The sequence below is a fragment of the Tachysurus vachellii genome, chromosome 1 (assembly GCF_030014155.1).
Source record: "Tachysurus vachellii isolate PV-2020 chromosome 1, HZAU_Pvac_v1, whole genome shotgun sequence".
NCBI classification, from domain to species: Eukaryota; Metazoa; Chordata; class Actinopteri; order Siluriformes; family Bagridae; genus Tachysurus; species Tachysurus vachellii.
In genome coordinates this window covers 16,612,704-16,626,668 of record NC_083460.1, presented here as the reverse complement: position 1 = coordinate 16,626,668, position 13,965 = coordinate 16,612,704, and the positions used below count along the sequence as shown (strand labels likewise).

General features: G+C 38.4%; 1 protein-coding gene across 1 annotated transcript in view; it reads left to right on the top strand.

Moving 5' to 3' along the window:
* The first annotated feature begins 2,563 nt into the window (after positions 1–2,563).
* LOC132848850 (zinc finger protein 236-like) overlaps positions 2,564–13,965 on the top strand; it is a 38,506-nt gene continuing 27,104 nt past the window's right edge. The window contains exons 1-6 of the mRNA XM_060874904.1: positions 2,564–2,656; positions 10,011–10,141; positions 10,385–10,549; positions 10,666–10,844; positions 11,337–11,467; positions 11,998–12,170. Coding sequence (XP_060730887.1) covers positions 2,605–2,656; positions 10,011–10,141; positions 10,385–10,549; positions 10,666–10,844; positions 11,337–11,467; positions 11,998–12,170 — 831 coding nt within the window. The 5' untranslated portion in view covers positions 2,564–2,604. The remainder of the gene's footprint in view (positions 2,657–10,010; positions 10,142–10,384; positions 10,550–10,665; positions 10,845–11,336; positions 11,468–11,997; positions 12,171–13,965) is intronic.

Below are 13,965 nucleotides of genomic sequence, written 5' to 3'. Positions count from 1 at the left end.
CCAATAGCTTAACATTAATCAGAAAATCCTTAACAGTAGTCATTGACATTGAGGTGTATATTTTGTACACAGCTATTTCCTAAATAACGTGTTTCCTGTTTGTGAGTCTCAAATCAGTTTGTACAAAAAATGTTTAAAACTTGTAGTGTGTGTTATACAGTTTAGCTAAAAGTAGTTTATGCTTCCAGGACGTATTTTCAGTTTCCTAGCAACTGTGTAGAGGTGTGTATCTAAAATTTGTTTGGATCTAAAAAAAATTTTTTTTCAGATTATGTCAGATTCAGAGCTTTTTTAGTCACTCCTGTAGTCAGATTGTTTTATAGGATTGGTCATAAAATGTGCTTGGGATTCTTTAGAATTGTTCAAGTATTCATCCACCCATCCATCTATCCATCCAACCACACATCCTTTTTCTGTACACTTATCCAATGCATGTTTGTGGGGACCCAGGGCACAAGGTGAGGGACACCAAGGACAGGTTGCGAAGCCATCACAGGGCACAATCATACACACGTCCATTCACACACTACAGACTATTTAGAGATGCCAATCAGTCTACAGCGCATGTCTTCAGACTGAGGGAGGAAACCGGAGTACCTGGAGAACATGCAAACACTGTACACACTTGACAAAGGCAGGAACTGAACCCTCAAACCCAAGCATGCCCAAATTTGTTCATATAGAGCTCAGGGAAACAAGGTAAATAAACATGTTTGTTCTGAGATTGAAGTTCTCATAGACAGAGAATATTTATATTTGATCCTAAAAGAGGTGATCAGTGAATGCCGTATTTTTCAACTCCTTATTTTTTTAATTACATAACCAGTCAGGTTGCAGCACCGAGAACAAGTGAGAATGAGATATAGAGCGAATGGAGCTGGTTTGGCTGTTTGCAGCGGTGCTGTGCTGCAGGTGGAGACAGAAAGCTGCTGAGAGGCAGCAATGTGAGTGACAGAGAGCAACAGTGTGTTCCTCTTCCATCACACACTCCTGTCATCTGACATGTAGGTGGCAGAGAACTGCCAATCAGAAGTCAGTGATCATCTCCAAACACACACACACACACACACACACACACACAAGAATAAAACCTTTATTCACTCCGCTATTCTTTACAATGAAGTTCCTTTCTTAAAAATTCTCATTTTAAATGTTTTATGAATTCACATACATTTATTGTATTCATACCTTCATTCATTCATTCATCTTCTACCGCTTATCCGAACTACCTCGGGTCACGGGGATGTATTCATACCTATTACTATTATTATTGTTGACGTGTATTGAACATTGTCATATCCACATCTCTTCATTAATAAAGAAAAAACAAAACAATAAGAAATAATACTGTGTTAAATCTTTCACTGACACTAAAGATTTAATCACAAGTTTACTTACTTTTCCTATAACAAAGACTAAAAAACCTCATGTAGCTAAATTATTGCCATATAAATAATAACTAATAAATTAATTTTTATTTGCATTATTATGATTTTTCATAAACTTCACTGATACTTTGTCGTCCACATAAAAATCTTTGTCAACAGCAGGAAAAAAGATAAGATAATAGACTTAAACATATCATCAAGATGACTCAGGGTCATAATATAAAGGATCTTAAGTTGTGGGAAAGTTAATAGATCAATCTTCAAGTGTCAAATCTTGTTATTCTCACCAAGAAACATGAATTGTGGAGATCTTGCACTGTTTAATCTCAACATATCACTCAAATAAGCATGAGTGGCAATAATTCAGAAGTTTATTGTATCTCATTATATATATATATATGTGTGTGTGTGTGTGTGTGTGTGTGTGTGTGTGTGTGTGTGTGTGTGTGTGTGTATGTATGTATGTATGTATGTATCCTACACAGAGGATACATCATCTAAAACTAAAAACATAGAAAAACAGAAAAACAGAGAGAGCCAAGACAAGAAAGAGAACAATTGACAGTAAGGAATGTTCGGTCGTTTTTTATTGACTTTGCTGCCACCTGGTGGTAAGGTTCAGATATTACAGGATTAGAAAACGGTGGTCTGAATGTAAAGATTAAAATTATCCATTGGTCTGGACTATTTAATTTAATTTAAGCAACCTTTCCCATCCTTTATTTGCTTCTACAAAAACCCAAGTACATGCAAGTACGTTTCATTTTTTTTTTTTTTTTTTAGAAATGTGTTTTTTTATTGAAGTGTGTTTGTGTTATGCACCTTAACACCCAGATAGATTTGCACAGGCTTTTTTACATGCAACTTAACTTTACTTAATTCTATTTAATTGTATTTTTTTTTTTTTAGAATTTATTATATATATATATATATATATATATATATATATATATATATATATATATATATTATTGAAGTTTATTTATCTACCACTTCTCTTCAATCTCATTTGCATCATTGCAACAAACCTGCACGCTTTTTTTTTTTTAGAATACACTGCATTCTGTCCCCAATTCTACCCCATAATTCTATCCAGTAGAATAACACACACGTTTATAGTGGTTTGTGAGATGAAACTCTGCACGCACTGCAGTGACGAACACAGCTGCCGCCATTTTGGACTCGTTCACAGTACAACCTCAGAAAGGCTGGAACTATGCCGCGGGGCCGGCCTCGAAAACACCAGGATAACACTGCCATCGCAGGAGGTAAACTACACCCTGATAGGGTGGATAAAATCTACAGAGTGTTAGCTATGTAAAAATGTGCATGTTGTGTGTGGGAGCCGAAGCATATCTGAGATAAGTGCAGTTGAACATTGTGTATATAGTCCCCGGATGTGTGTGTGTTTGTGCTCCAGACTGAGGCGGAATGATATTAATAACACTCCGCTGTTCGGACTCCATCACTCCGGGTCATGAGCAGCGGTGTGTTGTGTGCACTAGAGCGTCATTACTACACAAATACCGCTTATTTATTTATTTATTCATTAATTATCACCCAGAGCCGTTAAAACTCCTCCCGTACTGAAGCTAGCGCTAAGCTAACATGCTAACTTTAGACTGTTTATGCTAACGTGTGTTTGTGTGTATATGGGGGTTTTATATATGTGTGTGAGTGATGGTGTTTGTGTGTGAGGCTTTAGTAATAGTTAGCTAAGAAACTTACAAACACAAAAAGGTGACACTGTTTTCAGGCAGAAGTGCGTCACGCAGGACCGGCGACGTCATAAGTACGTTCACGTGCAGCCATAGCGCTTCACGTATAAAAAGTATGGCAAGCCGTTTTAGCATTTAATGGCTAAAATTGACTATCCGGAATTAACATTACAGATATCAACAACATATTTTCAACGAGTTGTAACTTCATTCTGACTAGTCAAAATGACAGTTATCTTTAATTCCGTTTTAGCTAGTCACAATGACAGAGAGATCTGGAATTCAGATTCGAATAGTCAGAAGTGAGTTACGGATATCTGCAATGACGTCACTGAAAACGATATTCAACTCGTCACACATCCTTAATGACCATTGCAGATATCTATAATTGAGTTTTGCCGAGGCAGAATTAAAGTTATAGATATCGCAAACGTCATTTTGACTCGTCGGTATAGTTGTGCATGACGTTGCTAATGCAAGGCTTCCCATTGGATATTCAGCCAGCAAATAAATCGTTTGAGCCGGTTTACAAGTAACAGAAGAAATGGCGGTTGCTGTTGTAGATAAAATAATTAGAAAATGAAATGAAATAGAACACTATATTGATTACTATTTGATTACTATTACTGATTACTATTCAGTCTATAATGAGTTTATCCTGTGGGCTAACAGCAATCACCGCTATAACAAGCTCCTCTCACCGATAACAAGACCCTCCTCCTACTTGCAGTGACATCATAACAGATATCTGCAACATCATTTTGTCTAGTCAAAACTCTATTTCAATATATCTCTAATTACATTTTGACTAGGAAGAATGAACGTTAAATATATCTCTGATTTGAGATATCTCTAATCAAAATTCATTTAACCCTCCTATTGTCCTCCTATACAAATTAGGAGCGCTGAGTCAACTTGACCTTTGTCTGTTTTCTTTATTTTCCCACCTTTTTAGTCAAACTTGTTTCCAACATATTAACATATATTTTGCAAAAAAAAAAAAAAATTATATTTGGTATAATAAACCTTATTTATATACAAAAATGGCTAATTTTTTAGTAAAGAAAAAACAGAAATTTTGAATTATTTTCACTTCAGAGGCACAAAAGTTAATGCACTATTACAGGCTGGTATATTTCAAGGGCAGGAGATTGTTTTGAAACCATTTTGACCATTTTTAATGTCAGCAAATAATAAAACCTGTTTTTTTACAGGCCAAATTGACTTGAATGCTTATAAATCAAAAATTCTACAATTATTACCATTCTATGTGTAATATCTATTTTTCACTAGTAATATCTATTTTGCCCACCTGATGTCATCTGATCAACCAACAACAGGCTACACACACACACACTCAAAAACATGCCATAATTTCATGTGAATAAAACTTTGTTTACCTCCTTATGTTTTTTTTTATTATACTTAATTTATGAATGATAAACCTTATGATATTTTGCCATGTTTTGAGTAAAATAAGCAGAAATTGTTAAATATTATTTTGGATAACCATTGGCTGATACATGTCAAACATTACTCAGCATATCTCCAGGCCAAAGCTGACTGATGGAACTAAATTCATAAATAAGAGAGAGGAAACAAACATGATTTGAATATGAAAAGACAGCGTGTGTGTGTGTGTGTATAAAGATTGTTGGTAGAAGAAGAAGTGAAGAGAAGATATTGTCCCCAGCTGGACAAATGCATATAACAAGTGTGAAATATTTACAAATGATTGTTTTTGTTTTTTTGGATGCCCAATGAATTGCAATGCCCAATGCTTGTGTGTGTGTGTCTGTGTCTGTGTCTGTGTGTGAGTGTGTGTGTGTGTGTGTGTGTGTGTAAAGCTTGTTGGTAGATCAGATTTTGCCCCCAGTTGGACAAATGCATCTAACAAGTGTGAAATATTTACAAATGAGTAGCTTTTGTTTCTGGAGGCCTAATGAATTGCTATGCCCAGTGCTTGTGTGTGTGTGTGTGTGTGTGTGTGTGTGTGTGTGTGTAGCATCATTTCGGTAGATAATTTTGCCCTCTGCTAGGCAAAGGTATATCAAAAGTGAAAAATATTTACAAATGTGTAGCTTCTGGAGGCCTAATGAAATGCAGTGCCCAATATGTGTGTGTGTTTGTGTGTGTGTATGTGTGCGCATGTGTGTGTGTGTGTGTGTGAAATGTTTACAAATGTGTAGCTTTTGTTTTGTCTGGAGGCCAAATGAATTGCAATGCCCAATGCTTCGAACAGTATTTGTGTGTGTGTGTGTGTGTGTGTGTGTGTGTGTGTGTGTGTGTGTAGCATCATTTCGGTAGATAATTTTGCCCTCTGCTAGGCAAAGGTATATCAAAAGTGAAAAATATTTACAAATGTGTAGCTTCTGGAGGCCTAATGAAATGCAGTGCCCAATATGTGTGTGTGTTTGTGTGTGTGTATGTGTGCGCATGTGTGTGTGTGTGTGTGTGAAATGTTTACAAATGTGTAGCTTTTGTTTTGTCTGGAGGCCAAATGAATTGCAATGCCCAATGCTTCGAACAGTATTTGTGTGTGTGTGTGTGTGTGTGTGTGTGTGTGTGGGGCATCATTTCGGTAGATCATATTTTGCCCTCTGCTAGGCGAAGGCATATCAAAAGTGTGAAATATTTACAAATGTTTGGATTTTTTTTCTTTTCAGGAGGCCTAATGAAATGCAATGCCCAATTTGTGTGTGTTTGTGTGTGTGCATGTGTGTGTGTGTGTGTGTGTGTGTGTGGGGGGGGGGGGGGGTCTGTTTGTGTGTGTGGGGGGGGGGGTCTGAGTGTGTGTTTTGGGTGCGTGTGTTAGTGGACATTTTATGTGTGCATTTTTGTGTCTGTATGTATGTTCATTGAGCTGAAAAGGGCAAAAGTGTGACCTATTACTCCACTAAATATGGCCGGGTCAAAATGACCCAAGCTGTTCCAAAACGCAAAGTATTTATTTTACGAACACATAGTTCAACGAAAATAGACAAAATTAATTTCATAATTCATAAATTTATAATTTGGAACAATCCTGCAAAATTTCAGGCAAATATGTGGAAGAAAACCCAAGTTATGACACATTAAAATCTTCCAGCCGGGTCAAAAAGACCCAGGGAAAATAGGAAGGTTAAAGATATCTGTAACTTGATAACAGATATCTACAACTAAATTATGACTATCCATTATTCCGGTTTGAGATATCTACAATTTAATTCTGACTAGTCGCAATTTCAGTTCAAGATATCTATAATCTATTTTTGACTAGTTAAAACTGAATTTAAGATATCTCAAACAGACTTTATAGATATCTTTAATTGAGGGGAGTTTAGGATATCTGGAACTGGAATTGTGAGTAGTCAGAATTAAATTGTAGATATCTCTAACCGGAATTATGGATAGTCATAATTTAGTTGTAGATATCCACATTTCTCATCGCGGATATCTACAACTGAATTAAAGATATCTGTAAAGGGAAACTCCATAGACATGAATGGGAAAAATGACCATTCGTCCTAGGAAGAATGAAGTTGTGGATATCTGAAGACAATTGTGGATAGGAGGAATGCTATTGTGGATATCTGAAATTTTCATTTTGACTAGGCAGAACTGAATTACGGATATCTATAATACATATCCAGACTAGCCATTAAATGTTAAAACGGCTTGCCATATAAAAGCGTGTTATATAAAGGGTATATATAAATATATAAAAATTTGTGTTTTCCCCTCTTTGTACACCACAATTTTCTCTCCGAGTTAATGGAGAGAGGAAATAACGCAGCTTGTCCTGCATCAAGAATCTAGAAAGTGCAAGATGCTTTTTATGCGAATGTGTCTAGTGTGTATATGTGTGTTTGTGTGTGCTTGTGTGTGTTTGCATGTATATGTGTGCGTGTGTGTACCTGTATGATGCTGTAGTAATTTACTCACTAAATAGTTAGCCGAGCAACTTAGAAACACACAGGTGATACTGTTTTCAGGCAGAAGTACGTCACACAGGTTCGGTGACGTCAGACGAGGTCATAAGTACGTTTGTGTGCAACGTTATTTCAAAACGCATGCATTCCATGAAGAAGCAAGCTTTTCTCAAGACGCTTGGAGTAGAGATTTATCCCAATAGAAAAAGAGTAATCAAATACAACAAGGCATGTAATTAGAATTATGAGGAAAATGGGTTTAAATTTACTTATCCAGAGCCACGTACAAAAGTGCTATCCATGAACACATTAACACTGATGCATTAGGTTACAGATTTAGGAGGATACCATCAACCTAAAACTCTATTTTCTCTATTTAGAATCTGTATTTTTTTTCAAGGTAAAAAGTTAGTTTTGGTGTTTCATAAAGATGTAGGTCTTCACCCATCGTTTCCCCCCTTTGTATAACCACATTTTTCTCTCCGAGTTAACAAGAGGTTACAAGAATGCTAACAAGAATCTAGAAAGCGCAAGATCTTCCATCCTGAAGACTTTCCCACAGTGGAAAACCGTTAGAGTGACTGTTACAATGCACTCACACCAAAACATGTTAAATAAACATCTTACACAAAGCATTAGCAATTGAATATGTTTATCACGACTATAAGATTATGTAGCCTGTCCGCTAGAATCTCCACATAAATAAAGTTGTTATTATAGCAACAGTAACATTAGAACAGGTTAATTAATATAAATTAAATCTAGACTTGGGTTATTAAAATCATCTGTCCAATCAGAATTTAGAATTTACCAGCACTGTGTCATAGATAGATGGATGGTTAGATAGATGGTCAGACTGGAATTGGTGGATTCTGCTGAAGAGGTGGATACAAAAAAATACACCAAAATATATATTCATTTATAAAATACACAAATGTACCAATCTTGATATAGATGAAGATTATATATGAATTGTCTTCAGGTTGTAATGGAATGAGTGTGATTATCTAGTGGATTGTGCAATGGGCACAAATGACAATCTGTAACGTTCACTGTTGCACCTCAGAGCCATCAGTCTCCAGCCACTGGGAACAATGGGGATCTTTTATAATTCTCTCATAATTTCATATGGCAACTAGTTTTTATATTAAAGCAGCATACACTATGATTTTTGTTGCAGTCAATAATGACTAATATAGAAAGATGTGCTTGAGGCTTAAAGAATGTGCTACTATATGAAATATTGCATGTCTGTTTTTTAGTTTTCTAGATTTCCTAGTAATATTTTTAAATCTGTATGGACTACAAGTGGGGACATGGTGGCTCACTGGTCAAGGTGCCGGTTTACTGATCAGAAGGTGAGAAGGTAGGGTTCAAGCCTCCTAACTGCTAACGTCCCTGAGCAATGCCCGGAGCCCCACCTACACCAGGGGTGCTAAAACATGGCTGACTCAGCGCTCTGACCCCAGCTTGATAATAAGCTGGGATATGCAAAAACCCTGGGGCAGTGGTGGCTCCAGTGGTTAAGGCTCTGAGTTGTTGATTGGAGGATCAGGGTTTAAGCCACAGCACTGCCAAGATGTTATTGCTGGGCCCTTGAGCAAGGCCCTTATCCCTCTCTGCTCTGTGTGCTCTGACCCCAACCTCCATAGTTGGGATATTGGCATGTGGTAGCCTAGTGGTTAAGGTGTTGGGTTACCAATCGGAAGGTTGTAAGTTTGATCCCAGGTCCACCAAGCTTCCACTTTTGGGCCCCTGAGCAAGGCCCTTAACTCTCAACAACTCACTTGTATAAAAACTCCCTTAGATGGAAGAGGAAGAAACCTTGAGAGGAACCCGCCTCAAAAGGGAACCTAGTGAAGCTACGACAGAGGGGATTTAGATGGACAAACTTATTCTTCTCAACGGAACAAACAAGGACTTTTTATGCTCCGCTGCTCTCTTTTTTACTGAAACTTGGGTCAGTCACTAAATCCCGGACAGTGGATCACTTCTCTCGGGGCTTCCACTTACACCTGGAATCTCTCTTTAGAGATCAGGCCAACGTGAGTGATACACTGCAAAACCCGGCAAACCAAATATCCTGGATTCTCTCTTTATTATCCTTGGAGACTTTAACAGAGCAAACCTAACACTTGAACTTCCAAAATACAGACAGCATATTAATTGTCCCACAAGAGATAAAAATACACTGGATCATTGCTACACAATTCTTAAGGACGCATATCGCTCTGTACCCAGGGCAGCCTCGGGGAACTCCGATCACTGCTTGGTTCATCTTATTCCAACATAGAGGCAAAAACTAAAATCTGCTAAGCCTGAACAGTGAAGAGATGGACCAGCTCCAGATGCCTTAGGATCCTCACAGGGTTGGGCTCTTCTTACTGAACGTCCATGACACGGAACTTCATGACACGGAACACAACTGTACCTGATACAATCTCTAGATGCCACGGGATATGTCGGAAAAGAGAATTAGCGTAGCTGCTGTTTATAATATTAACCAGCACTGGAAGATAATGTGCATATGTTCAGATCTACTGGAGAACAAGGTTATCTACATTTAAACCGTGAAAGTGTGTCTGAGCCCCAAACACTGTCAGGAAGGCAATTCCAAAGTTTAGAAGCTAACGGCTCTACCACCTTTACTAGACTTTGATATCCTGGGAACTACCAGAAGTCCAGAGTTTTGCGATCTTAAAGATTGTAGGATTGTAGCATATTAGAAGACCGGTTAGATGCACGAGAACTAAACCGTTTAGAGCCTTGTACGTAAGTTGCAGCAGTTTGTAATTAATTCTAAACTTGGTATAGAGTAGTAGAGTATTTTCTTGACCTCAAAGGTAAGAACACTTCCAGCGGCATTCCCGCCTGCCACATAGAGATACCCTGAACACTGTCACATCATGATTGATGGTTAGCAGAATGTATACTGGGAATGAATCACATTGCTCCAACACTAATTTTTCCACGCTCCGAACGTCACTTTGCAGATGGAGGAGATGAACCGAGAGTGGGCAGCGGTTCGAGCGGTGCCGAACATCGCTGCAGTATCTGCCCTCTTACCTACAGCACCGAGAACCAGCTGCTCAAACACCTCAGAGAGCATGAAGCTAACGACAAGGCAAGATAGTAAAGAAGTCAGACAATTTTATGAATAGACCCCTAGATATATAGACATATACTATATAAACAGGCAGACAAATATAAATAAGATAAAACGTTATGGATCTATGACTGTATAATGTGTGTCTATGCATCATTCTGACTGTCTCTTTACTTGTCAGTCTGTCTGTCTGTATGTCTGTATTTGTACTTTTTTGCCTTTCTCTTTCACTCACTCCTCATGGCTGTCTGTGGGTTGTAGCCTCACCGCTGTGATAAGTGCTCCCAGTCGTACAACGTGGAGTTTAACCTCATGCTGCACAAGTCGACTCACAGCACAGCCGAGCCCACCTGCCCCGTGTGTGAGAAAAAGTTTACCCGCGTCGCCAGTCTCAAATCTCACATCATGGTGCATGAGAAAGAGGAGGTGAGACAGTTTTACATGATCATAGTGCACTTTTAGGTCCTGTGAGAATTGCAGTAAATACCCCATGAGAGCTGTGCACAGCGAGTTAACATAACTGTGTGTTTGCCGTGTGGCAGAACATGCTGTGTTCGGAGTGCGGGGATGAGTTTGTGCTGCAGAATCAGCTCACCCTGCACCTGGAGGAACACCGGAGAGAACTTTCAGGAACACGAGTGTTTACCTGCAAAACCTGCAGTGCTGAGTTCCCCTTGGCTGGTCAGCTGAAGGAGCACAACCGCACACATGCAAAGATTAGGTGTGTGTGTGTCTATGTGTGTGTGTCTCTGTCTGTGTGTGTGTGTCTCTGTGTGTGTGTGTGTGTGTGTGTGTGTGTGTGTGTGTGTGTGAGAGAGAGAGAGAAAGAGCATGAGAGAGAAAGAAAGAGAGAGAGAGAGAGAGAGAGAGAGAGAGAGAGAGAAAGTGAGGGAGAGAGATAGAAAGAGAGAGAGAGAGAGATATAAAGAGAAAAAGAGAAAGAGAGAGAGAGAAAGAGAGAGTGTGGTGATTCATATGTTGAGGTGTTTTGTCTATCTGTCTTTGTCAGTGTCAATTTATTTTACATTGTCTGTCTGTCTGTCAGTCTATCTTAGTTTCCATCCATCCGTCTTTCGGTTTATCTCTGTCTTTTTGCTTCTCTATATCTGATTTGTCTGTCCATTTATCTGTCTGTCTGTCTGCCTGCCTATGTTATTTTATGCTTTCAGTTTGCGCACCTCTCCATCTATCCGTCTGTGTGTTTTGGTTTCAGGCCGGTTGTGAGCAGCTCACGGAACTACAAGAGGAACATCGATCGCAGCGGTTTCACCAACACCTGCCATCACTGTGGCAAGACATTTAAAAAACCCAGCCAGCTTGTGCGACACATCCGCATTCACACAGGTAACACACACACACACACACACACATTCTATGTATTGATGCATAGAAAACATCCTGCGCATTCATAGATCCTGTCTTCATTCGAGTGGAACAATATAGAGAAGATTCTTGGCCATTTTGTTACACATATAAATTACATTTACTGTACAGCTTGCTGGAAAACTGGGTTAATATTTGACAATATGCTTTACAATATAAAGATGATTTTTTGGGACTGGTTATATTTCCTAGATATGTCCTTGTTGTTGTGACATCGCTTTAGCTTAGTCTGCATTTTATTATTCATACCCTGTTAAATGCAGCTTTTCTTAAATATTCAACTAATTTTAATAACACTGATCTCTGAAGTTGCCTGGGGCTTATGCATATTAATGAATTTATTATTAAATATTCAAATTTTCTGCCATATAGGTCAGTCATGTTAAATATGGAAATTATGATATTATGTAAATATGGATTATTATATTATAATATATTGTTTAGTAAAAGTGTGTGTGTGTGTGTGTGTGTGTGTGTGTGTGTGTTTTTAGGTGAACGGCCTTTCAAGTGCTCGCACTGCAGTAAGTCTTTTAATCAGAAGGTGGTGCTGCAGACTCACATGGTGCGACACACCGGAGAGAAGCCACACCTCTGCATGCTATGCCCCGCCTCCTTCTCCCAAAAAGGAAATCTGCACTCTCACGTACAGCGAGTGCACTCTGAGGTGACTACCAATTGTTTGCCTGTATATTCTGTATTCCTCAGTGACAGACACCATCCACATACACACACACGCACAGTTTCCATTATCGTGTGCTGAGGTGTTAATGTGTCCCTGTTAGCACCAAATGGTCAGAGGCCATAGGTCACTCTATTCTATGAAACAATTCACATTCACATGCAGACTGAAAGTTCATCACAGATGTCTGGAAAGATAAAGGGTTCCTGTTGTTAACAAACCAGCTAATGGACTGGACACGGAAGCAAACAGAAAGCAGGGGTGTATAGGGCAACACAAGTGTCTGAAAATGGCAGATATTATTATTAAAATCATGTTTAATTACAAACATAATGCTTGTGTAGAGCCTGTAAAAAAAACAGGAAGTAGCTTGTACTTCCTTATACAATAACCTACATACAGGCAGGTAAATAGTCATTGACACCGTTATTGTTAGTATTTAAAAGCAAAATGGTTGAACAGCCATTTTTAAATGCAGTCCAAATAAAATCCTTACATTTCCAGATATCTGCTTCAAAACCTGTATGTCTGTTTAGGTGAACATAGATCAGTGCCTGTATTCATAAAGACTCTAATAATGATCTCAGAGAGCTCCTAATTTAGCTTAAACATTTCTAACTATGAATCTTATCTTAAGAGTGATTCAGGACCAATATCAGTGGAGGCGGGCCTTAACCCGTTACCAGGTAACACGTTCTTATGAAGACTGTGATTGGTTGAGTGAAAGCACTTTTAAAATCTGGTCTATTATAAACCTTCACTTTGTCTCTATGCTCAGATATTTGAGGTTATATCGTGTAGGGATTACGTTCGTGACCGATCACTTTAGAGATGTTCTAACATCTGTATGTTATAAATGTAATAAATATATACATGTAATTTCTGTGCTGTGTCTGAGATGTTATGTCTAATCTGATTGGTCACAAAAATAATCCCTACACGATCTAATCTGTATCATCGTATTAACTCGCTATCATTATTAAATATTGTATACTACACGTTCCTTCTCCCTTTTCACCTTTCAGCTATTTTCTCCTCTGATAAAGAAATCAGATGTGAGAAAAACAGACTGTAAGGTCTGTAAAGGTCAATTTGTGGGTGGTCTAATAGCAACGCTGCCCCATAAAGAAAGCTTGAAAAGAGCTTAAAAGAGAGAGTTAAAAAAAAGCTTAAACACTCTATTTATTAAGGCAAAGTTTCTTCAGGTGGTGAGAGCTCTTCATCATGAACTCTTCTTCTCTCTATGAGAAAATGTCAGACCTGCACCATGTGCACCGGGTTTATTTGCCCTGAGAGTTGCACGAACTCTTCTCAGCATGTGATGTGATTTTGATTTGCTCTGAGATTCAGCCTCTGGCTGTGTGTCACCATTCTGATTCGCTCTCAGAGTCTGTTTGGTTCTGATTCAGCAGGTTGAAGGAAACACATGCTACTGCTTCTCTGGATCAATGAACCTCGTCTCTTTGTAATCTCCTCCAAACATCGGTTGCTATTTTCATCTAGGAACCAGAAAAATGTCTGAAGTCTGAAAAAAGAAGTGTCTTGACACTTTTTATTAGCTTGCTTAGCCACGCCCACTTTCAGCAGAGATGTTCTGGTTCGTCATTGTCCCTTATAGACATGAGCCACATATCTTACACACACTTTATGTCTTGTTTTCAGTAACGTCTGTATATAGAGGTGTTAATGTTTTTCGATTTATATTAGAGTCAGAGCTTGACCTCTTACCTGTTCTTGTGTAATAAAGTTCCCCTATTTATTGCCTCTCTGATATTTAGTT